We start from the raw sequence: 24,103 nt of genomic DNA on the forward strand, positions 1-24,103 counted from the left end.
CTACCTGCGTGCCACTTGTCTATTAGCTCACTTGGTCATCCAAACTCCAATTCGAGTTCCCTTTTCGTCGTTGGGGTTGTCTTAGACTCTACTTTTCATCGGAGTATTAACATTGACCAAATAACCAGACTACCCTCATCTACCAATGACCAAAATGCCCCTCGAGTATCTTTCTCTCGTTTTTATCTATTTTTCGTATCAAACTCCGTAGAAGGCACCTGGACAAGAGAAACAACCAATTTATCAGAGTAACTGCTCGAAATGGACTAACTAGTCCGAATTAAGAGATTCAAATGGGACATTTTTATGTCTCATCAGGTAACGGAATCAACTTTGGTTTGTCAATATCGATCTTATTTAGACGAAGACAACATTACCCAGTAGGGATCGACCTTGTCCAACCGATTTCGAACATAAACTAAAATATTCCATTTAAGATCTATAGAATCCAAGACAATTTCATCAAATATCAATAGAATCTAAGATAATTTCATTAAATAATCATTTGTAGCAGACTTAAAATTATTATTTAGGAAGAGTTTTGCAAAAACCAGGAACGAATTCATTGTTTCTACACGTCCTACGAGTGTGTCCCAATTGACCGCACCTCCCACATTTTACCTTCCTCTTTGGTAAATCGCGCCTCGAGACTTTTTTCTGGCCTTCTTAGGTCTTCCTTCTCGACGACGTGTAGTGGGAGGTCCAAAATTGGAGGTCGACGCACAGTTAGAAGATACCCAAGCTGATGACGATGTCATTGGGAATATCGAGTCTGCATAAACATCTTTAACTATTTGGAGAGGGTAAAACCTGGAACAAAAATGGTAAACATCTAAACATCTCGTCTTACATACGTCTAAACCATGCACAAGTTGAAGTTATTGAAGATCGAACGCACGACAAGTGCAAGTCTTATTTTTCATATCCACCTTCTATTAAAAATGACGATAATTAACTTCGAACTCGTCATTACTAATTGTTATAATTGTGAAATGATCAGCCCATAACTACCTTTCCTCCACCTTGTCTGCTGCCTATTGCGTATGAATCGAGTCCCTGCGAGTTGTTTGTTGTCGACGGTTAAAAAAACAGCTTTGTAATGTAGCTTTGATGAACTCAACGACATGTGTAATGGGAAGTTCTCTTGCATCTTTCATCAAGCCATTAAAACTTTCGGCGATGTTTAATGTCGCCATATCATAACGTCTTTTACTCGCACGAGCACGTGACTATCGCTAAACAATTAAATTCAAAGTCCGAGTTTTGAGATTGAACCTCGCACGGTTGATTAGGGCAATCCTGTTGCTCTATATAGGCTCAAATCGACTGTCACCAAGCGGTTAACATGAGGCGGTAAGGATCCACCGGCTTAGATGAATGAAACCACCTTTTTGCGGTTGTAGTAAGGATATGTTTCCTTATTTGCATATACTTTGTACATAATAAACCTTCTTGCTGATTTTGTGGATTGCTTGTGAGGTCTCTGGGGGACACCAGGATGGTGTCGTCCAAAGGGACTCCGACGGTTAAGTCAGTAAGCTTGACAAATAATAAATGTGAATTGCAAACCAGAGATTAAGTTATGGTGTTATATATGTTATCTGAGCAAGACGACCGTCGGGAGAGAAGGTGATACAATTAGGTGTATGCTTGCATAAGTCTCTGACCGTCAAGAGAGATAAAATGTATTAGTCGATGACCAGATGATAGAGAGATAAATTAAGTTGATTGCCAGGGAATTGAAATGCTTGTATCATTCTCTTTTTAGTCGTTTTATAGTGTCTCGGTCGACTGTCGCCTGGTGGTGAGTTGTCTCTTTAAAACGGTAACGCATAGTGTTATCACCATAAATACGGATACCGTAACTCCCCCTAACGGGTATATCCGGGATACTGTAACGTCTCCCCGACGGATATACGGAGGGAGGTCTGCCGAGGAGGTGAGGGTGAACTTCTTTCCAGGGCTGGATGTTCTTGCTTATTTTAGCATTGCTTCGGGGTGCCCGAAGATAATGGTTCGGACGCATTATCCATTAATTCGGGCTTGGTCACTGGGGTAACCCCATTGATCGTGGATTTCTGGGGGCGCTCATGGTGACGTATTTTGGCACATAGAACTGCTAGAGGGTGTAAAGTTTAAAAACCCCCAAACTTAGGGTGTTAGAGCAGATGTCGCTAGATTGTTGGCGGTGGAGTTGGAGTTTCAAGGGGTATAAGCGTAAATAACTCATTTAGCAATTGCCTTGCCACGTAGCTCTGTTAGATCGCCCTGTAGTCTCCATGGGGTGATTTGCTCACTGTGCGATAGGAGCTCAATTAGGGTTTTGGAATCTCCTTCCAATATAAACTCCTCCACACCTAATTCATCAGCCAAACCGAAACCCAGTCGAAAACCTACCAGCTCACTGTGGAGTGGTGATTGGGGAGGGAAAATCGAAATCTTCTCTCCGATGATGACGCCATCGTAATCTTTTTTGACTAGTCGTGGGTTCCATCCTTGTAACTTTTTGTTTTGTTAAGTAAATGAAATCGGTTGGTTTAAAAAAAACAAGAATATGTTTAGACTCTTTAGCACTAAAGAAAGATTATTTTTTCATAGGATTGAAGAAAGTGGGAAAATGGATATAACCTTAGTAAGGGATAATCTAATTTAATAATTATTAACTATATAATATCATCATTACTTTAATAAAATACATACTAATTTAATAAATTTCTTGTTTCTAATATTTTTCAAGAAAGAAAAAAGGAAATACGAAGAAACCCTAAAAAGGTCGAGGTGAGACTGGAAAAGACAGAAATACCTTTCTCCCTCGTCTTCCATTTCTCTTTAAAAACAAGGGAAAGCCTTTCTTTGTTTGGGGTGACGAAAGTGGCTGCCTCCTCTTCTTCTTCTTCTTCCTCCTCATATAAACCTCAATACCCAAACCTTCAATTTCCCTCATTTGGTTTTATCTTCAATCTTCCTTCCCTCAACTGAAAACGGCTAACCTCACTGTGGGTTTTTGATTCATTACTATTCAAACTGCTTTCTTGGTTTGTTAGACTCTGTGGGTTAGTGAGAGAGAGAGAGAGAGAGAGCTTACAGTAGAGAGAGAGAGAGAGAGGGATATTCAGTTAAAGTAGAGAGAGAAACGAAAGAACTCTGTTCTTTGATCTCCAATATTTGCCAACATTTAGCCAACAACAACAAGAGCAAGGTTTCTTTTCTTTATCTTGTTTACCTACTTTGCCAAATTATCAGATTATTGGGTTTCTCTGTTATATTTATATTTTTTAACTCAATCTTTTTATATCTGGTTTAAACAGAAGTGGGGAGGTTTGAGTTTTGAAGAAGAAATCAGAAATCAGAAAAATGAAGTATGTATTGGTGACTGGTGGGGTTGTTAGTGGTCTGGGAAAGGGGGTTACTGCAAGTAGCATCGGATTGCTTCTCATGTCTTGTGGCCTTCGAGTTACTTCCATTAAAATCGGTCTGTTTCTTTTTCTCTCTCTCTCTCTCTCTCTCTACCTCTTAGTTATTAGACTTACAGAATGTGTTTGTTAGTGGCGAGAGAGAGAGAGAGAAAGATTGTTCTTCTTTGTTTGATTTGAAATACTTAAAAATGTGTTTACTTGTAAGATTTATGATGGGTTTTAGGGATTTAGATAGAGGAAGCTTCAATTTTTGTTAACTCACTTTTTTAATTTGTACTCACCTTGTTGAATTTGGGTTTAGTGGTAGTAAGAAAATGGGGGGTTTCTTTTGATGTTTCATTTCTTTTAAGTTTAGGTATGTTTCTGTTAGACTACAAAATCACAAATGAATGGTATCAATAGTTTGAATTGAGTAGATAGATTTAATATTTAATTATTGGTTTAAATGTGTCTTTATTTTCTATTAATGTTTGATTGTCCAGCCTCTTTGTTGTTCTTTTCCATGTATTAATTTGAAGCATATGTAAAACATTTCTTTACCCTTTTCAAGATTTAAGGTCTAAACTCCATGTGGTATTGGCTGCCTACTCTTATCTCCATATATTTGTGCAGATCCATACCTCAACACAGATGCAGGAACGATGTCACCCTTCGAGCATGGAGAGGTTTTTGTATTGGATGACGGTGGTGAGGTAAATATACTTAGTATTCTCTCTGTACATTTTAATCGACATGCATATGTTCCTTCTCTTCCTTACACTCTATACTAGTGGAATCAGAACCCTTATGTATCTCAGGACTTAGTCCTCTTATTGTGGCTTCTATGTGAAGTCAATGATATGGCTTGGTAGTGATCAACTTTGACTATCTTTCTCTATTTTAAAGGTGGATTTGGATCTCGGCAACTATGAAAGATTCTTAGATATTAGGTTGACCCGTGACAACAATATCACAACGGGCAAGATTTATCAGGTAAGTAGTTTGCTTGCACATAATCATGTGTCATTTTGATTGAACTCAAAGGTTTGTGGATTGTACTAATTATTGCCTACTTTTTTTTTCTTATGTAGTCTGTTCTTGAGAAAGAGAGAAAAGGAGATTATCTAGGAAAAACCGTACAGGTATGTCTCAACTTGACTATAAGTGTATAACTGTGTTTGTCTTATATTTTTCTCACAGGTCCACAGCTTATTATATGGTTTTATGTTTTCCAATAATTTTTGTAGGTTGTTCCTCACATTACAGATGCAATTCAGGAGTGGATTGAACGTGTTGCTAGGATACCAGTAGATGGCAAAGAGGGATCAGCAGATGTCTGTGTGATAGAACTAGGAGGAACGATAGGTATACTAAGAATACTTTTTTTCGGGGCAAATGGAAGAGGGCTTATTCTTATCATGGTTCGACTAAAAGATCATTATTGATGCAGGGGATATTGAGTCGATGCCATTTATCGAGGCATTAGGTCAATTTTCGTACCGTGTTGGTAAGAAAATTGTGCAAGCGTTTCCAATACATACGTCAGCTTTCCAAAGATATTTGTTTTCCTAGCAGTCCTGAAATTTCTTTTTCTTCTCATTTAGGCTCCGGGAACTTCTGCTTGGTTCATGTTAGTCTCGTGCCAGTTCTGAACGTTGTTGGAGAGCAGGTGTGCATACTTACACTAGTTATTTATGTTAGGAACACTTAGAGATTGCATCAATTATTATTTATCTTGAAAGAGCTGTGAGGTGATAATTTGTTGTTAAAGTATTCTGAAGTATGCAAGTTTATGTTGTTTTATCTGATAAGTGTGCTGATGGTGTTTATCGCTTTCAGAAAACAAAGCCGACTCAACATAGTGTACGGGGACTAAGGGGTTTGGGATTGACCCCAAATATTTTAGCTTGTCGCAGCACAAAGGTTTTCCTATCTTTTTCTTTCTCAGTTATCTACTTCGTCTCCATATGATTTTGGTGGTCTCAAGTTCCTAGTCTAATCATGGACAGGTGCTAGATGAAAACGTCAAAGTAAAACTCTCTCAATTCTGCCATGTCCCGGTACTTTTTCTTTTAAAATTTACTTTTTTGACAGTATTTCTTGTGCTAGTTACAAATTAATTCTATTCAATTTACCTAACCCTAGTAAGATACGTGTTTTCCAGACAGAAAACATCCTCACTCTCTACGATGTTTCAAACATTTGGCACGTTCCACTTCTGTTGAGAGTAGGTGTTTTTAAGAGACGTCAAGTTTTAGGCTTAAAAGTTGTTTTTTTTGCTTACTGAAAGTTTATGTGTTTTCTACTATCGTATAGGATCAGAAGGCGCATGAAGCAATCTTTAAAGCTCTGAACCTTACAGGGTATGTTAAATCTCTCTTCCCGTTTGCTTTCATCTCCCATTCTTTTTCTTGGAAATGGATTTTATTGTGAATCATTATGTGATGAGTTTGATAACTTCCTCTCCTCTTGTATGTTGGCTTATCATCTGATATGTGCAGTATTGCTAGGGAGCCTGTTTTAAAGGAATGGACAGCTAGAGCTCTAATCTGTGATAAGTTGCATGATACTGTATGTGTGATAAATTCTGTATAATGACTATCCAGTTTCATGATATGGTTTCCCTACTCACTGGTTTGCAATATATATTACAGGTAAGAATTGCGATGGTTGGAAAATATACCGGCCTTTCGGACTCGTACCTCTCTGTATTGAAGGTGAAGTTTGTCCACTGTCTCATTTCGTTTTACGCCTTTGTTTCTTAATTTTTTTGCATTAACTGTCTTGGATTCTTTATATTCTGAGCGGATAACCGAGTATTTCGCTTTTGTGTTTCTTTCTCGAGTATAATGCGCATGGCCTCATATTTATAAACTTCTGTGCTGTTGCTTCTGACAAATAAGATTAAATTCTTCTGATCTTATAGTTTATTCATATTGGTTATCTCGGTGCTGATTTAAATTAAGTGTTATAATGTCTTATATTCTTGTCAACAGAGTCAAAAGGGTTTGGATTTCTTTCATTGGAAAATTGGCCAAAGCTGGCTAGACCAGCTTTTTTTTTTTTTCTCAAAATCCCTGTGCATAAATTTCAGACTAAGGTTTGCAAGATTTCCCAGATTGGTTAAGGTCTGCGTAGGGAGCCGGAGCCTAAAAATAATGACATGTTGGGTCTTCGGCCAATTTCATGTTCTTATACCATGCTAAAGTGTACGACATAGGATGTTCCAGCCTTTTGGGATTAACACACCTGACATTTTCCTTGTTGACGTGTGTAGCAACTCTATAAGTGTACGACATAGGATGTTACCCCTTTCACTTTGGATGTTAATTTGCACTAGTGAGAAAATATTCAAAATTGGTTCGTTCTCTTAAGAATATCACATGTTCAGTATTTTCACGAGCGGTTTAACAATTTTAATTTCATAATATTAGAATCCCAAATCCTAGAATTTTCCTGGGATAGAATAGTCAGCAAAAGGCTTTGGCAACAATGTATTTCAGATTACTTTTCATTTTGTAAATGTAGTATAAACACAGTATGGGTTAGCTACACTCTTATGGACGTCTGAGCACATTATTGCTGTTTGCAGGCTCTTCTGCATGCTTCTGTTGATTGCCGTAGGAAACTAATAGTGGAGTGGGTTGCAGCCAGTGACCTTGAAGATGCAACTAAGGACGAGGTTCTTATCCGTTATGGCTTCATGCGTTATGTCTAATCTAGTATTTCTTATCATTATATAACAATCTTAATTCTACTTGCAGACACCCGAAGTTTATAAGGCTGCATGGGATCTTTTGAGGGTATGCTCTTTTTTAGGGTTCTGGAGTTCAGCCAGTTCATGCGTTTACTCGCCAAATTTGTAGGTTTTATATTTCAGCTCTCAAAAAGTTGTCTCCTTTCACTCCAGGGTGCAGATGGTGTTTTAGTTCCAGGAGGATTTGGCGACCGAGGAGTGCAAGGGAAAATCTTAGCTGCAAAATATGCTCGTGAAAACAAGATACCTTACCTTGGCATTTGTCTAGGGATGCAAACAGCTGTCATTGAGTTTGCACGTTCAGTTCTTAATCTGCAAGATGCTAACAGCACTGAAATCGACTCTGAAACTAAAAATCCCTGTGTTATATTTATGCCTGAGGTACATATTTCATTTATTAAATCTCAATTGATAAGGAGAAAGAGCAACTATCTTATCTCTTCCATTTTTCTCAGGGTTCAAGAACACATATGGGAGGTACTATGCGTCTTGGTTCAAGGAGAACGTTTTTCCAAGTTACTGACTGTAAATCGGCAAAATTGTGAGAACTATTTCAACTACTTTTTTACTATTCTTCTTGTTGGCATAAGGTTACCGATATGTTATTCTCCGTAAGTGGGGAGAATAAAATTTTAATAAATTATGTTCTCCTTCCTCGTACTAATTGGACTTGCAAAATAAGATAATCGATAGTCTGACAATTTAAAATGTAAGGAGATAATTTTGTGAACAACACGCTCCTCATCCTCAGCTAACAAAAATATGAAGCATTGGAGTCCTCTTTCTGTTTGTACGAATAAAAAGAGTGGAAAGAGGTTTTGCTTTTTCTAATATGCGACGGCCATTGATGGACCTCCACTAAGCCTGAAGAAGGTGGTTAGGTTTTTTTTTATTTGGGGGTCTCGTTTTAATTTTGTAAATATTAAAGGGTGTTATTCTCAGTTGATATTATTTTGGAGACTATTTTCTCTTCCCATATAATATCAACTGAGAATAACCCCCTTTAATATTTACAAAATTAAAACAGGACCCCCAAATAAAAAAACCCGACCACCTTCTTCAGGCTTAGTATAGGAGTACCATCTTATTTATTATGAAATCTAAATAAAAAAACCCGACCACCTTTAATATTTACTAATTTCTCCATATATATGAAATTATTTTCCACCTACTGATGACCAAAAAACAACCCTAGGAAGACTGACTTACAAACTAAATTGGCAACTTCAGAAAGCCAAGTCAAGGGCTGGGTCTCACTCAAGGAAGAATGTGATGCTTGTGATTGAAAACAGAGGGACCATCTTATTTATTATGCACTCTCTTCAGATTTGTAGTCTTCTGCCTATTAAGAACTGTTATTTTCAGTAAATGCAACATCATCAACAGAATGCTTTATTCTCGTGTAACTTACTGCGATATTTTTTTAGGTATGGAAATGTAAAATATGTGGATGAACGTCATCGGCATAGATATGAGGTAAGTGGTTCCAACATACATGCATGTGCTTTCTACATTCTGTTGCTTGCATGTATGCATAAAATTTGTGGGCATGCTTTTCTTTATTTGATTCAGCGGCTGTAATTCTTGTATTTATTTTATCCGGTACAGGTAAATCCTGATATGGTTGAACAATTTGAAAGTGCTGGTCTTTCATTTGTTGGGAAAGATGAAACTGGTCAAAGAATGGAGGTATTCACTTTCTCCCCCTCTCTCTCTCTCTCTCTCTCTCTCTCTTACACATGGGAAAAAACGAGGCATTAGGGTGTATACATAAGCATCTCTTTGCTAATTTTTACACATACTTGCAGATTTGCGAATTGACTCAACATCCATACTTTGTTGGGGTTCAATTCCATCCCGAATTCAAGTCAAGACCTGGGAGACCTTCAGCACTTTTCGTAGGTATGTATCTTACTCATTCCGAAATACCCTTTAACATAAAGATTAGAACAAGCTGAATGGACTTGATTGTTCGCATTCTAAAGCTATGGCTGAAATCGTGTCCTGTTATGATGTGAACCAGTAGTTTCATGTGCAAGGTACTTACTCCCGCATTGCTCAAGAAGACCTTCCAGACCTGGGTTATAACATAACTCTGTGTCTTACATGTCGGTTAAGCCTTTCAGGTTGCTTTGGCTCCTAGATTGGTTGGGTGAAAAGCCAGGGGTGTGTCTAGGGCTGGCTAATGCCAAAAATAATCTTGTATCCTGTGAAACCAGGATAGTGGGCCCAAGTGGTGCTTAAATCAAAGATAATATGACTGGTATTTAGATGGGTGTTACATACCTCTACTGTCATACTGTACACCATTTAGATTTGAATAATGTCGTTTTTTTCCAATAAACAGGGCTAATAGCAGCAGCATGTGGGCAGCCGTTAGAACCTTTAAAAGAAAATGGCCATGTTAATCTGCAACAACAGCAGGTAGTGACAATGAAGAAGAGCACAACTAATGGATCACCAACAGCCAAAGTGCACCAAAATGGGGTTGCTGCTAACGGTGTGCATGCTAATGGTAATGGTGTTCACATTTGAAAACCAAAAAAAGGGTATCGGTGCAGTACCTTATGCGGAGTTTTTTCCTGGTCGCTGGTATCCTTTCGGATTGGTATGTACAGATTTTGGGTATGAACCTAGTTTTTTCTTAGGTGAAGGTTCGCGAGGGGGTTTCATGTGCTGAATTAGGTCATAGAAGAAGCTAATTGTGTTTGTTTTTTGTTTTCGTTTCCTTTCTGGGTTGACCGAGGGGACAGCTAGTAAGTTGGTTTATACCTTTCCAAAGAAGAAATGAATGGAAGGGTGTAATTTTTTTTATATCCTTTTGTTTTTTCTTCATATGAGGAAGGCATCTGAAAGAAAGTAAAAAACTATTTAGTTGGAGAAATAAACAAGAGCTTGTATGCCATCATTTTGAGTTATTGCTTGACTTCTCCCTTTGCTTTCCCATCTTTACGTCCCGAATTTTATTCCATCTCACTCTAGGAGATTTTGAAATGATCAGTGGGTTGAAGGGACCCTACCCTAAACAAAAAATTGAGTAAAAAAATAAACAAAAGCTCACTCAAGGAGATGTCCATGTAGGTGTGGGATTTTGGCCTAGAACCCCTGAAACTGCCCACGACCGTTCGAGTCTGAAGGGTCTGCTTATATAGTCCGCTCGACCGAACCCGTCTTTCTCGATCCGTTATACCTGCTGCCCGCCTATATGATTGATTTTAAGCCTTTAGATTTGTAGGATTAGTTACAACCGTTATCCATGAGGAGGTGGTTTCTAGGGTCATAATCGAGATCCTCATATTTATATGTCTCCAATGCAAAATTCTAAACTTATTTACTTATGTGGCATAGTTATTTTTGTGAACAAATAATTAGTTATTTAGAAAATTTGGAACACTCGATTTTTATTGGTTGAAATTCAAATCTTGAGTGTCATCTTGAGATATCTTTATTCCACACTCGACACGTCATCTTAGAGATTCAAATAGAGTGTTGCATTAGAGCATCTCCAATGCAAAACTTAATCTTAGAAACTCTGAGTGCCACATAGGATTTTCTGAGTTTTTCTTAAAAACTCATCTCCAATGCAAAACTCAACTACGATCTCAAAGATGATGTGTCGAGAGTGGAATAGAGATATCTCAAGATATGTGTCGAGAGTGGAATAGAGATATCTCAAGAGAACACTCTGAAAATAGAGTGTCCTCTTGAGATATCTCTAATTGTCCAACTCATCAATATTTAGATTTCAACCAATAGGAATCAAGTTTTCTTATATTTCCAAAATAACAAATTATTTTTTTACAAAAATAACCATGACACATAACTAAAATAAAAGAGTTTAGAGTGTTGCATTGGAGACATACAAAAATTGAGGATCTCTATTTTCGACACCTAGGAGTGAGAATCTCAATTGGAACTTGACAAATAGGATGAATAGAGATTTTTTTGAGTTTTGCATTGGAGATGCTCTTAGAGACAGTTCTTTAGAAAAAAACTCTAAAAATCATATGTGGCACTCAGAGTTTCCAAGATTTTAGAGCATCTCCAATTCAACACTCAATCTTAGAAACTCCGAGTGCCACTTAGGATTTTTAGAGTTTTTTTTCTTAAAAATCCTCTCCAATGCAACACTCTATTTGGATCTCTAAGATGACGTGTCGAGGGTGGAATAGAGGTATCTCAAGAGGACACTCTATTTCTAGATTGTCCTCTTGAGATATCTCTAATTGTCCAACTCATCAATATTTGATTTTCAACCAATAGAAATCGAGACTTCTATATTTTCTAAAATAACTAATTACTTATTTACAAAAATAACTATGTCACATAAGTAAATAAGATAAGTTTAGAGTTTTGCATTGGAGACAAAAAAAAAATTGAGGATCTCTATTAACGCCACCTAGGAGTGAGAATCTCAAATAGAACTTGACACACAGGATGAATAAAGATTTTTTTGAGTTTTGCATTGGGGATGCTCTTACTTTGGAGATGCTCTAAACGATCGTAATCCATGAGAAATCTCAATAATTATATTTTAATTATGTATTCAGTTACTTTTTGAAATTGTAAAGTGGGAGTTTCGGAAGTTGTTTAGCTACCAACAGGAGCGGACCCACGTAGGGGCCTGTGGGGGTGACGTGCCCCCACAGGCCTAATGCTAAGTCTGTTGTTTCGGATAGAGGTCAAGTACCTTTATATATAAACGAAACACAAATAATATCATGGATTAGGTATTGGCTAGGTGGAGAGGGACGAGGCAGTTAGCATTTGTGGTCCCGTGCTCGATCCCCTTATCAACGTACTTTTTCATTTTTCTCCTTTCTTTTTCTAGATACTTTTTCTCTCGTTTATATCCAGTAACCGGTTTTTTCTGAAACCCTCGCCAAATCCGGCGAGGGTTTCATCCCTTCCCCCCTCTCTCTCTTTCTCTATATTTCCTCCTTGAGATCTAGAGTTTGTTTTTCCATGACTAACTGTCAAAGATCCTACAACTTCAGTTTCAGACATATCCAAACTCATCGAAGATAAATCACTAGAATCATCAACGGTTGCTTGATTTCCAAGATCGGAACCTTCAAATTCATCGTCACTAACAAATTTATCTTCTTTTGAATTAACCATTGTAAAATCTCATATCAATTTTCAATGGATAATGATATAACAAATATAGATTCAAATGGAAAACCTAGAAATCTCGGATTAGTAGATCAATCATCTCGAACAAGAGGGATATCATGGTTGGATAGATGGGCGGTGGTAAAGATAGGGTTTCTGTTTATCTTCTCAATTCAATCCGGCGACAAGTTTCGTCTATAAACAAGTAGACGAATCATTCTAATCACGACTGTGATTCGTGGAGAGGAAAAGATGGATTTTGGTAATGGTTTGTATATGAACACCAATGAAGATTTGGTGTTGTACGTGGTGTGTTCAATGGCGGTGACGGCAGCGATTTTCCGGTGACAGCGACGGTTCTCCGGTGACGACAACGGTGGTTCTTTTGGTTTTTTCCGGTTATTTTGTTGACCTTTAGGGTCCTTTCATCCGTGATCTTTAGGATCCTTTCACTTTTCGACCTTTAGGGTCATTTATTGAGTCGGTGTCTAGTCGCATTTCTTTCTCTTCATGAGGCACTTTGCATTTAAAGGTATGTAACTCTCATGAAGTTTTCACATGAGAGAAATAGTTATGATCATCCATGTAACATTGTGATATAATCACTTATGAATGAAAAATGGTTTCAATGGTTTAACAAAAAAAAAAAAACTTCCTTTTTCATTTCAAATTTGTATGGGTAAAGTTCTTTCTGCCCCTTACTTCTTAATTGCCTATCATATTGGCCCTGTAATTCTTCTTTTCATCCTTTATTTTAAAATCACTACTTCTTTTAGTTTATCTTTTTTGTAAGTTTGATGTTGACCCCCTATAACTTTGTTACAGTTGTGTTATATAATTTGAGTGTGTATACGACTAATTATTTATATTGAGATACAATCCATACAAGGCACAAGTTACCACTAGTCAAGTTAGTTGAGAATGTAACTCTAAGATATATGAAACTCGCTTGAACGCCATATCAAGATTTTTGAATGATTTACACCTGCTTATTGTAACTAAAAGTGCCCCCACAACAAAATTTTTCTTGGTCCGCCACTAGCTACTAAACAGTTTTTAATTTGGAATAAAACTTTATATATTTGTTCATTAGTGACCGGTGCCCGACCGACCAATATCCGGTTTGCCCGACTATCAAAACCATCACGGACGGGCACTTTGTTGGAAAAAATCTGAAATGTCCGCCCATTTTATCTAGATGTCCGGGTGGACACTTAAAGACTTGTGCCCGTCACGCCCGGACCGGTTGAACTAGTGTTTGTTTCCCGCCCGTCCGGACGGATTCTCACCCCTATGTTCATGTAGAAAGACAAATTTTATCATAACCATATAAGAAAATCAGATAACATGGTAAAGAGATAGGCTTCGATAGTAAAATTTAACCTGTGCAATTTCTAATTTCTTATGTGGATCGAAGGCTATGTGGGGAAATTCATCTTTAGTGACTGATTGAAATAACTTTTTTTTGTTGTTTTTGAAGGTAATTTTTCTTAGGACTTCGTCAACACACCCGGCACCATCCCAGGGTCTTCTTTACCACTGTCTCTTCACCAACTATCCCTACCTAGTCTATATAATAAAACATAAGGGAAAACTATGACTGGGACAAACATCCTTTTTTAATAAAGAATATTGTCTAGAAGCCCTTCTCAAAATTTAAAATATAGTCCTTCGTAGAGATAAAGTTACCTATTTAAAAAACAATAATCGTTTCATTCTTAGAAATAAAATAACTAATTTAAGAAAAAAAAACAAAATAAATTTCAAGGGTTAAATAAAGAAATTGAAATATCTCACTCTCTCTCTCTCAATAGAATAATAACTAATTTAAGAGAAAAGAACAAAAAAGTAATACAAAAACATAATAACTAATAAAAATCTCTCTCTCTCAATAAAATATAACAATAATTTCGTAACATTTGATTGATACAAGTGTCCGTGCTCTAGGGCACGGGATATAACCTAGTACCCCCATATTTCTTTTTCTTGTTCCAAAACCTAGAGATTCCAAGCTTTCATCCTTAAAGATTTGCCGCCGACAACCACTGAGATCTTCCAGCATCAACGCTAGGCGTATACCTTCACTGACCACCACCTCTATCATCCTACATTGCGTTGGTTTAGATCATCTTTAAAGTAGAAAAAAATCATGGATGAAGAAGGAAACTCCAAAAACTTAAGCATGGAGAGAGCAGTCAATAAGAAAGATAAGTTAAAGTTAGTTTTCCGTTGTTCAACCACTAAACACTAAAAGTGGGTGAAGCAGAGTTTCGTTCGTCCCTCTTGCTTTCAACACGGGATAGAGTTATCAGTACGTGCGACACCAACTCTTTCATTTTAACTTTTTTTATTCATATATAGATAAATTACACCGGCAAACTTGTGCTTTAGATGGATCAACTTATACTTTTGCTCGGGTTGTGCTTCTGAAAATCTTTAATTTTTATTTTCATGAGAGATTAAAACGGCCAAAAGGAAAAACGCAACAGAATTATAAAATCCAAGGGATATCTTAGTTCTTCTCAGAAATCCCTTGTGTAACTTGTTTTCTCATCATAGTAGAAATCACCGCGCCGTTGTTCACCGTGGAGTAGGTCTCACCAACTGAATTACGTAAATCTCTTTATTTCTGTGTGATTGTTTGTTTTTCGATTACTTTTCTTGTTTGCTTAATTTTGTGAGAAAAACTGGTATTAGAGTCTGGTTATAAGGTTTGGTGATGACGAAATACAAGATAGAAAGATGATAGAAGTAATGATTTCAATATGTGGAAGATCGAAAGTGCGAGTTGCGTTAGTTTAGGGGTTTGCTGAAAACGTTGAACGAGAAACATGCACTTGTAGGGTCGTTAAGAGAAGAAGATAAGCAAGATCTCATGGAAAGAGCTCATGGACCGATTCTGTTGTGTTTAAGCAATGAGATTTTTCGGAAAGTTGCCACCGCATCGACACTCGATAGACTGTGAAGTAAGAAATCCCTCACTGATCCTTTGTAATGTAGAAAAAGCTATTTAGTTTAGGGTTATTTCTCAAATATCCCCCAACTTTATGACCAGCTTCCTGCCTAGCACCCTACTTTAACGAAAATACCCAGATGACCCTCTTTTTCAGTTACCGTTAAAAATCCGTTAATTAGTCATCACCCTTCTCTCCTCCATCTCATCACTTCTCTCTGCCACCTCATCGTCCTCACCGGTGAAGGTCGTCGGCCGACCAATTTCCGACCGGTGACCTTCAAACAAAAAAAAATGGTGGCCAATACGCGGACAACCGTTTTTCTTATATGGACAACTATCTTATGTGGACAGCGCAAAAAAATTAAATTTTTATATGGACATCAGTTTCTAAGGGGACAACTCTCTATTATTTTCACTCAAGTCCTCTTAGAATCAGATGTATTATTTGATGACCTCCCTCTTTCTCCATAAACCCTAGGTAAGTTAGTCTTCATCTCTTCTATTACTTGTTCTTCATCATCACCCAAATTTCAAGAGAGAGAAACTCCTTGGAGAAGCAATATTGGTGGTTATAGCATCAAACAAAGGCAAGGGAGTTGTTGTAGAATCTTCCCGAAGATAAAGGTTAGAACCCTAAAACTCTAAAACCAACCATGAAGAAGAAGATGGTACTGATGGGAGAGAAAATCAGAGAAGATGTGGAAGACGAAGATGGATCTGTTGGTTCCGACTCTGAAAACGATGGTGAAGAGGAAGATGAATCTGATAATTAGGGTTGCGCAAATATATGGCATAACAGAATATTACTTGCGACGAAAATCTGACATAATCAGAAAATTTGTCAGATTTTCGTCGCAACTTAGCTTCTGTTATGCCATATTTTCGCAGAAAATTTGCGATAATATTGCATAACAGAAGCTAAGTTGCTACGAAAATCTGACAAATTGTCCGATTTTGCCAGATTTTCGTCGCAAGTTATGTTCTGTTTTACCTCATCAATTTCATTAATGCCTATTATAGAAACGTCTGGAAAACTTCTTCAGGTGCAGATTGAGGGATTTTGTCTTCTTCATCCATCTAGGGTTTGATAAAAAAAAATGGTAGAAACTACAAATTACTTTTAGTAGAAGTGAAGAAAGAAGAATAAGACTAAGAAGAGATTTTGTCTTCTTCATCCATCTAGGGTTTGATAAAAAAATGGTAGAAACTACAGTTTACTTTTAGTATAAGTGAAGAAAGAAGAATAAGACTAAGAAGGAAGAAGATGAAGAAGAAGACAGTTTAGGTTTTTAATCTTTAACTATTATTTTTGTTAGTAGTCCACAAGTTACTAATTACTAGTATTGAAGACTTTATGGAGTTGTCTCCTTATTAAATCAAAGTCAACTAAGTCAAGTATAGTTGACTCGCATTGGGCCCGAAAATAGTTGTCCATATAAAAAAAACGGTTGTCCGCGTATTGGCCACCAAAAAAATCTCTCTTCTCTCTCCCGTTCTCTCTCTCTCTTCAAAACTAATAAATAATTCGTATATTCCAGATTTGACAGAACAGAAAACTAAAACCTAAGCAGATCTGGCTTATCATATTAATCTAAACATTAATGAAATCAAATATGAGAAAAATAATGACATATCCATATAAACCCTAGATCTGAGAGTAATATGATCAAATGAAATTAGAAATCTATTTTGAGTCAAGCTTAAACATCAGACTAGCATAATTCAAAATCATTAGTATGAATCAAATCAGATCGACTAATCTGTCCTTCATCTTGTGGCACTTCTTAGGATCTTCCTTCAATCCATCTTTAATGATCTGAAGAACAATCATGGATGAAGAAGGAAACTCCAAAAACTTAAGCATGGAGAGAGCAGTCAATAAGAAAGATAAGTTAAAGTTAGTTTTCCGTTGTTCAACCACTAAACACTAAAAGTGGGTGAAGCAGAGTTTCGTTCGTCCCTCTTGCTTTCAACACGGGATAGAGTTATCAGTACGTGCGACACCAACTCTTTCATTTTAACTTTTTTTATTCATATATAGATAAATTACACCGGCAAACTTGTGCTTTAGATGGATCAACTTATACTTTTGCTCGGGTTGTGCTTCTGAAAATCTTTAATTTTTATTTTCATGAGAGATTAAAACGGCCAAAAGGAAAAACGCAACAGAATTATAAAATCCAAGGGATATCTTAGTTCTTCTCAGAAATCCCTTGTGTAACTTGTTTTCTCATCATAGTAGAAATCACCGCGCCGTTGTTCACCGTGGAGTAGGTCTCACCAACTGAATTACGTAAATCTCTTTATTTCTGTGTGATTGTTTGTTTTTCGATTACTTTTCTTGTTTGCTTAATTTTGTGAGAAAAACTGGTATTAGAGTCTGGTTATAAGGTTTGGTGATGACGAAATACAAGATAGAAAGATGATAGAAGTAATGATTTCAATATGTGGAAGATCGAAAGTGCGAGTTGCGTTAGTTTAGGGGTTTGCTGAAAACGTTGAACGAGAAACATGCACTTGTAGGGTCGTTAAGAGAAGAAGATAAGCAAGATCTCATGGAAAGAGCTCATGGACAGATTCTGTTGTGTTTAAGCAATGAGATTTTTCAGGAAGTTGCCACCGCATCGACTCTCGATAGACTGTGAAGTAAGAAATCCCTCACTGATCCTTTGTAATGTAGAAAAAGCTATTTAGTTTAGGGTTATTTCTCAAACATCCCCCAACTTTATGACCAGCTTCCTGCCTAGCACCCTACTTTAACGAAAATACCCAGATGACCCTCTTTTTCAGTTACCGTTAAAAATCCGTTAACTAGTCATCACCCTTCTCTCCTCCATCTCATCACTTCTCTCTGCCACCTCACCTTCTCGCCACCTCATCGTCCTCACCGGCGAAGGTCGTCGGCCGACCAATTTCCGGCCGGTGACCTTCAAACAAAAAAAAAATCTCTCTTCTCTCTCTCTCTTCAAAACTAATAAATAATTCGTATGTTCCAGATCTGACAGAACAGAAAACTAAAACCTAAGCAGATCTGGCTTATCATATTAATCTAAACATTTTCAACAAAAAATAAAAAAATCTAAACATGAAATTGAATGAAATCAAATATGAGAAAAATAATGACATATCCATATAAACCCTAGATCTGAGAGTAATATGATAAAATGAAATTAGAAATCTATTTTGAGTCAAGCTTAAACATCAGACTAGCATAATTCAAAATCATCAGTATGAATCAAATCAGATCGACTAATCTGTCCTTCATCTTGTGGCACTTCTTAGGATCTTCCTTCAATCCATCTTTAATGATCTGAAGAACAATCTGAAACTCGGGATTATCAGTTGAAGTTGGATCAGGGATCTTTCCACTCTTCTCATATTCTTCTTCGGCCTTAACTCCTTCATGGATCAAAAGAGTAGCGTCAGCTCCGTCATCAACGATCCATTGAAGGTCTGTTCGAACAGATTTTGGCTGTCTAATGTTTGATGGAAGTGTATAAACCCCTGTTTTATATATGTCCTGTTACTACAAATTTGTGTTGTTGTGAATCAATTGTTGTTGTATAAACCCCTATTTTTACAGAGAGAAAAAGTGAAATCAATAAGAGGAATTTAAAGTAAAGATTGGTTTTGAAGAATACCCAGAGCTAGAAAAACAGAGGATTGAGTTATATAATGTAGTTCATTTTTATTACCATCAATACTTTGAAGAACTTTCTTAACTTTTTTCTTGCAACCTTCACAGTGGACGGAAACTTTTAAAACAGTTTCTGTAAAATAAGAAGAAGATGAGATTAAGAAACATTTAATGGAGTTGAGACTGAAGAAAAAGAAAAAACTGGGTATATGTAAATTGTAAAACCTTTATTTCAACTGATATTTCAGAGGACCTGAGGATTCTTCAAATGCTGTTTCTGCCATTACAGCAAGAAGATAGAAGAGAGAGAGAGAGAGAGAGAGAGAGAAGAGAGAGTTTGAAGAGAAGTGGGGAAGTTAATGTGATACTACAAATGAAGTGAGAGAGAGACATTAGTTAGAGAGGGAGAGATAGATATTAGTTAGAGAGAGAGAGACGAAGAAGAAAGAGATTTTTTTTTTTTAATGTTTGAAGGTCGCCGGCTGGAAAATTGGCCGGCCGACATCCTTCGCCCGTGACGACAATGAGGTGGCGAGAAGATGAGGTGGAAGAGAGAGGTGATGAGATGGAGGAGAGAGAGGTGATGACTAGTTAACGGATTTTTAATGGTAACTGAAAAAGGGGGCCATCTAGGTATTTTCAATAAAGTAGGGGGTTAAAGAGGAAGCTGGTCATAAAGTTGGGGGCTAAAGAGGAAGCTGGTCATAAAGTTGGGGGCTATTTGGGAAATAACCCTTTAGTTTACTGATGTAGGAATGGGGGTTCATTGAAAGATCATATGGATGATTTTTTTGTTTTTTTAACTCATGTGGATGAAATTAACTGAGTATTTTTAGATTTGGCAAATATCGTTGCCAAATTTGAAGATGACGATAAGGAGGTACTATTGCTTGCATTCCTGCCACATCATATGAAAGCTTAGTTAATTCTTTTATATATGGTAAAACAACTATAACATTAGAGGATGTTAAAGCAACATTAAACTCCAAAGATTTAAGACGGAGATCAATTGAAGAAAGCGAATTAGGAGATTGGTTGGTTGTAAGAGGAAGGTCGCAACATCTAAGCGATGGGAAGGGTCAGTCAATGTCCAGATCGAAACTTAAGAAGTACAGGTGCCATAATTGTAAGAAAGAGGGACTTTTCAAGAACTGTTTGGAGCTTAGAAAGAAACCATGGGAGGCAGCAGTCATCGAGGAATATGAAAGCGATGAGGAATGCTTGTTTCTCAGAAGATAGGTGGATTTTGGATACCGGTCGTACATTCCATGTATCTCTTCATAGGGATTGGTTTTCTACTAATCCTATTAATGGCGGTAAGATTTTAATGGGGAATGATGCTCCTGCAAGGTTGTTAAATTTGGTACTATTCAGATTAAGATGCGCGATGGTGTTGTGAGGACCATAAAAAATATAAGACATGTTCCCAATTTAAAGAGAAATCCAATCTCTTTGGGTATGCTTGATGATAATGCGGTTGTAGGTTTACTATTAAAGTTGTGTTCTTTGGTCTAAGGGAAGTCTTACAGTTATGAAGGGGTGAAAGAAGAATTTACTCTATGTGCTACATGGTAACATAGTTACTGGATTTGTAGCGGTATTATCATCAAACAAGGAGGTCGAGACTACTAAACTATGATACATGCAGTTATGGGCATATGAGCGAAAGGGGGATGACTATACTGACTAAGAAGGGACTATTGTCTAGACAGAAGGTAAACTAACCGAAGGCTAAGAAATGTGTATTTCTTTGATATGAGCCTAGAGTGAAGGGTATCGATTATAAAATCCAGATGGAAAGCCAAAGAACTTTGTTGTTAGTAGATATGGTACTTTTGATGAGTAATCTATGGTTACTCGGAAAGAGAAAGTAACGACTGTTGGCACTCAGAAGAGTGGTAGTACACAAGTGGAGTAGGAAGATCATACGGAACAAGTGGCACTCCAAAAAAGGTCATACCACGGTTAGAGAAGATAAACAAGAACATGTCCATTACAGTCTAGTGAGGAACAGAGAAATGAGACAGGCCTCCTCAGAGATATGGATAAGCTGAATTTGTTACATTTTCACTTGATGTGGGAGAAAACATTGATGGAGATGAACCATGCATCTGTGAAGAAGCTACTGCTGGAAACAAACAAGTCTGAGGTAAGTAATAAAACCCTTCTACACAACATTAAAACTAAATGTCATGAAAACGGAAAATACTGGGAAAACGACGAACTCACCATTATACTATGGGTGTATGGCACCACCCCTCGAACGGCCACGAGGAAACACCCTATAAACTGGTATACGATATGCAGGTTGTCTTACCCGTCGAAATAGGAAAGCCTAGCCTATGGATAAAGTACTTCGATCCTGAAAAGAACGAAAAGCTCATAAAAGAATACTTGGATTTTATAGAAGAAGTACAAGACCAGGCAGAGGTACGAAACCTCGCTTCAAAAAACACCATCGTATAACAGCACAAAACCCAAAACCGACATGAAAGAAAGAACACTCAGGCAACGAGACACGGAGTGGAGAAACTCTAAATTCATTAAAAAGTCTGCGACAGCAAAACACTTCCCGACCTGGGAGGACCCCTATAAAATAATCAAAGGGCTACATATTACAACTTTTTTCAGAAGGCGAATAGTTTGGCAAGTTTATTTGCTAATCACGCTTTAAGCTCGATCCTGAATCTGTAACTTTTCTCCATATTACAGTTTTTTTTTTCTTTTTCAGAAAGGCGAATAGTGTGACATGTTTAATAACCAATCACATTTTGAGCTCGGTCTTGAATGGTACCTTTTCTCCATATTACAGCTTTTTCTCAAAAAGGCGAATATTGTGGCAAGTTTTATTGGCCAATCACGATTTTAGCTAGGCCTTGAATTTGTAATTTATCTCCCTATTACAGTCTTTTGTTCTTTCAAAAAGGCGAACAGTGTGGCAAGTTTAGTAGCCAATCACACTTTCAGCTCGGTCTTGAATTTGTAACTTTTCTCTATATTACGTCCTTTATAACTTCTTGAAAGGGAGGTGTAACATCCAAACAAAACACAGCCGTATTAAAACCATTGAGCACTAATATATATGCAGGCTAGACCATATAATAACCCCAAACAAAATGCAACTATTACCGTTTTGGTTGTACACCAATTTTAATGTGTCAGCATGGCCGCATCTTTAATCAATTTAAATTTGAAGAGAAATGATCGCAGTCATTGTTAAAGAACCAAAATTCAGAAGTTTTTAGTGAGCAAGGTGGATGATCAAAATGGGTCCTAAATTTGCATATTACTTCAATTGAACGCCATATCCAAAATAATGTCGTCACTCAAAAAGAGCTAAAACGAGGACCATCTCTCAGTAAATGCAAAATGACAAGTTATCAAAGCTTGAGCACGGGTCAAAATCCATATGGAGGCTTCCTTGGCTCTCTTTGAGTTTATAAACTCAAACAAAAAAAGTCAGTTTTGCTTTCAAGAATTTTATAACAGGATATGATAAAGAAAAGCAAAGGGTTGAATAAGATTGTAGTTGGAACATATAAGCTTTGGGTCATGGATGTGAAGGTTTGTGAAAGAGAACTGATAAGATCAAATCGTGGCAGGACTGAATGGAAATTAAGAAAATCAACTTAATGAATACGTAAATAATAGAACTAGGAAAAGTATGTAGATCTATTACATAACCAGAGGAACTTTCATTCACAGATAAAACAGGCATGTGATGGTTGATATACTATTGTAAGCGGTCAGAGAGGGGATTAGATTGGGATCATCAACAGGTTGATCCCTGATCAGCACCAATAGGAGCCAAGTTTTCACCAACTATACAACACATGCACATATACATATATGCGCAGACACCCGTATTTGTATATCAGTTTTTTAACTTAGTCATATTAGCCCATAATTAACTTTTCCCTTGCCATAACATATATCCACAATAGGTCCACAAAAACATGATCAAGTATTTGAATTGAAAAGGAAATTGTCGTCCGCAATTAGATCTTAAGAAAGAGTATATTGCAAAAAAATGCTTACCTTGATTACCGTATTAAAGATCATCCAGAGATCAATACTTCGTGATTCTTTTGTCTACCCAAAATGCACGTAGATCTCCTTAACAACTTCGGTCTTGGGGTTTTGTCATTTTACGTCGACCAATCGAGGTGAAGAGGTTGTAATAGAAAGGTTAACCAGAAAGAAGCACTGCAAATCACCTGAAACGAAAATTAACTTGCCCTACAAAATGAAATAGAATCCTCATAAAGAAAAGATTCTGCATACCTAGTGTTGCAACTTAGAGTCCATAAAAGAGGATAATGAATGCAGACAACAAACCTTCAAGCAAGTAATGTGATTAAGAGGAATAACCACCAAGTGTCCAAAATGTATGACCATCTCTCCATCGGAAAGAATAGGCTCTGTTCTAACAGCATCTGATCTTTATTCCGCTAAAAACATTGTTTGAAAAGAAAAAGCAGAAGTAAATGGCATACTCAAGAACAAAATATGCTTGCAAGAGACTAAAGTTGGAATATCAGGGGGCTTGGCATTCCTGCCAAGCAGTCAGCAGTTAAAAAGTATGTCAAGGATTTTTGTGTTTCCTTTTTGTCTTTACAAGAGACTAAAGTCATGTCTATGTCTCTTGCACTGGTTAAGGTATTTGGGGTACATCTGCCAAGCAGTCAGCAGTTAAAAAATTCACTCTCTCTCTCTAGAAACTCCGGCGAAGGGGTTTCCCTTCGCCGGAGTCCCGGTCTGTTGAAGAACAGACCGGAACTGGTCTGTTCTTCAACAGACCGGAAGTGGTCTGTTGAAGACCGGATCTGTTGAAGAACAGACCGATCTGGTTTGTTCTTCAACAGGCCACTTCCGGTCTGTTCTTCAACAGGCCACTTCCGGTCTGTTGAAGAACAGACCGGAACTCCGGCGAAAGGAAACCCCTTCGCCGGAGTTTCTAGAGAGAGAGAGTGAATTTTTTTTTCTAATGGTCGCCGGCCGGAGACCTAATCGGAGAAGATAGAAGTGAGGTGGAGAGAGAGTGAGGTGAGGTGGAGAAGTATTTTGCTTTCCCCCAAATAAAATTGTCAAACAAAATTGACCAATTTTTGACCAAGTCTTCACACCCCGGAAACTTTTTAGCTTTCCCCAAAGCGCTGGCCCAACTAAAATGAGCACTAATATATATGCAGGCTAGACCATATAATAACCCCAAACAAAATGTAGCTATTACCGTTTTCTCC

The 24,103-nt window shown here is 37.3% G+C and overlaps 1 protein-coding gene and 1 long non-coding RNA gene across 3 annotated transcripts; one reads left to right on the forward strand and one right to left on the reverse strand.

The window, feature by feature from the left end:
* The first annotated feature begins 2,859 nt into the window (after positions 1-2,859).
* LOC147557700 (uncharacterized) lies at positions 2,860-10,060 on the forward strand. 2 transcript variants are annotated; one of them, XR_015234164.1, is made up of 22 exons: positions 2,860-3,199; positions 3,309-3,472; positions 4,029-4,108; positions 4,302-4,388; positions 4,487-4,537; positions 4,643-4,760; positions 4,846-4,902; positions 5,000-5,064; positions 5,235-5,318; positions 5,405-5,455; positions 5,560-5,622; positions 5,712-5,758; positions 5,897-5,966; positions 6,050-6,112; positions 6,988-7,077; positions 7,160-7,198; positions 7,306-7,533; positions 7,608-7,693; positions 8,580-8,628; positions 8,761-8,841; positions 8,961-9,191; positions 9,279-10,060. XR_015234164.1 is itself a non-coding variant. In XM_086659313.1 (22 exons), the coding sequence occupies exons 2-22, from the start codon at positions 3,355-3,357 to the stop codon at positions 9,685-9,687; spliced, it is 1,809 nt and encodes a 602-aa protein (XP_086515439.1). In that variant the 5' UTR covers positions 2,860-3,199; positions 3,309-3,354; the 3' UTR covers positions 9,688-10,060. The 2 variants fall into 2 exon arrangements, 1 of the variants encoding a protein (XP_086515439.1); XM_086659313.1 differs by having other exon boundaries at positions 8,961-9,054; positions 9,500-10,060.
* Positions 10,061-18,891: 8,831 nt separating this feature from the next.
* Positions 18,892-23,168, reverse strand: LOC147557701 (uncharacterized). Its single transcript, XR_015234165.1, has 4 exons — positions 22,899-23,168; positions 21,090-21,222; positions 19,086-20,988; positions 18,892-18,993 (listed from the first exon to the last, which is right to left on the reverse strand). It is a non-coding gene; the product is annotated as an uncharacterized LOC147557701 (long non-coding RNA).
* Positions 23,169-24,103: the final 935 nt, after the last annotated feature.

This window comes from Eschscholzia californica, unplaced genomic scaffold, assembly GCF_041429995.1.
Source record: "Eschscholzia californica isolate CP2 unplaced genomic scaffold, dmEscCali1.0.p SCAF_2, whole genome shotgun sequence".
Classification (NCBI taxonomy): domain Eukaryota; kingdom Viridiplantae; phylum Streptophyta; class Magnoliopsida; order Ranunculales; family Papaveraceae; genus Eschscholzia; species Eschscholzia californica.

Bases quoted from the DNA above. Each gene is read 5' to 3' on its own strand.
- LOC147557700 (XM_086659313.1), top strand. From the start codon at position 3,355: ATGAAGTATGTATTGGTGACTGGTGGGGTTGTTAGTGGTCTGGGAAAG. The intron at 4,109-4,301 runs GTAAATATACTT...TCTATTTTAAAG, and splicing joins TATTGGATGACGGTGGTGAG to GTGGATTTGGATCTCGGCAA. The intron at 5,456-5,559 runs GTACTTTTTCTT...CGTGTTTTCCAG, and splicing joins CTCAATTCTGCCATGTCCCG to ACAGAAAACATCCTCACTCT.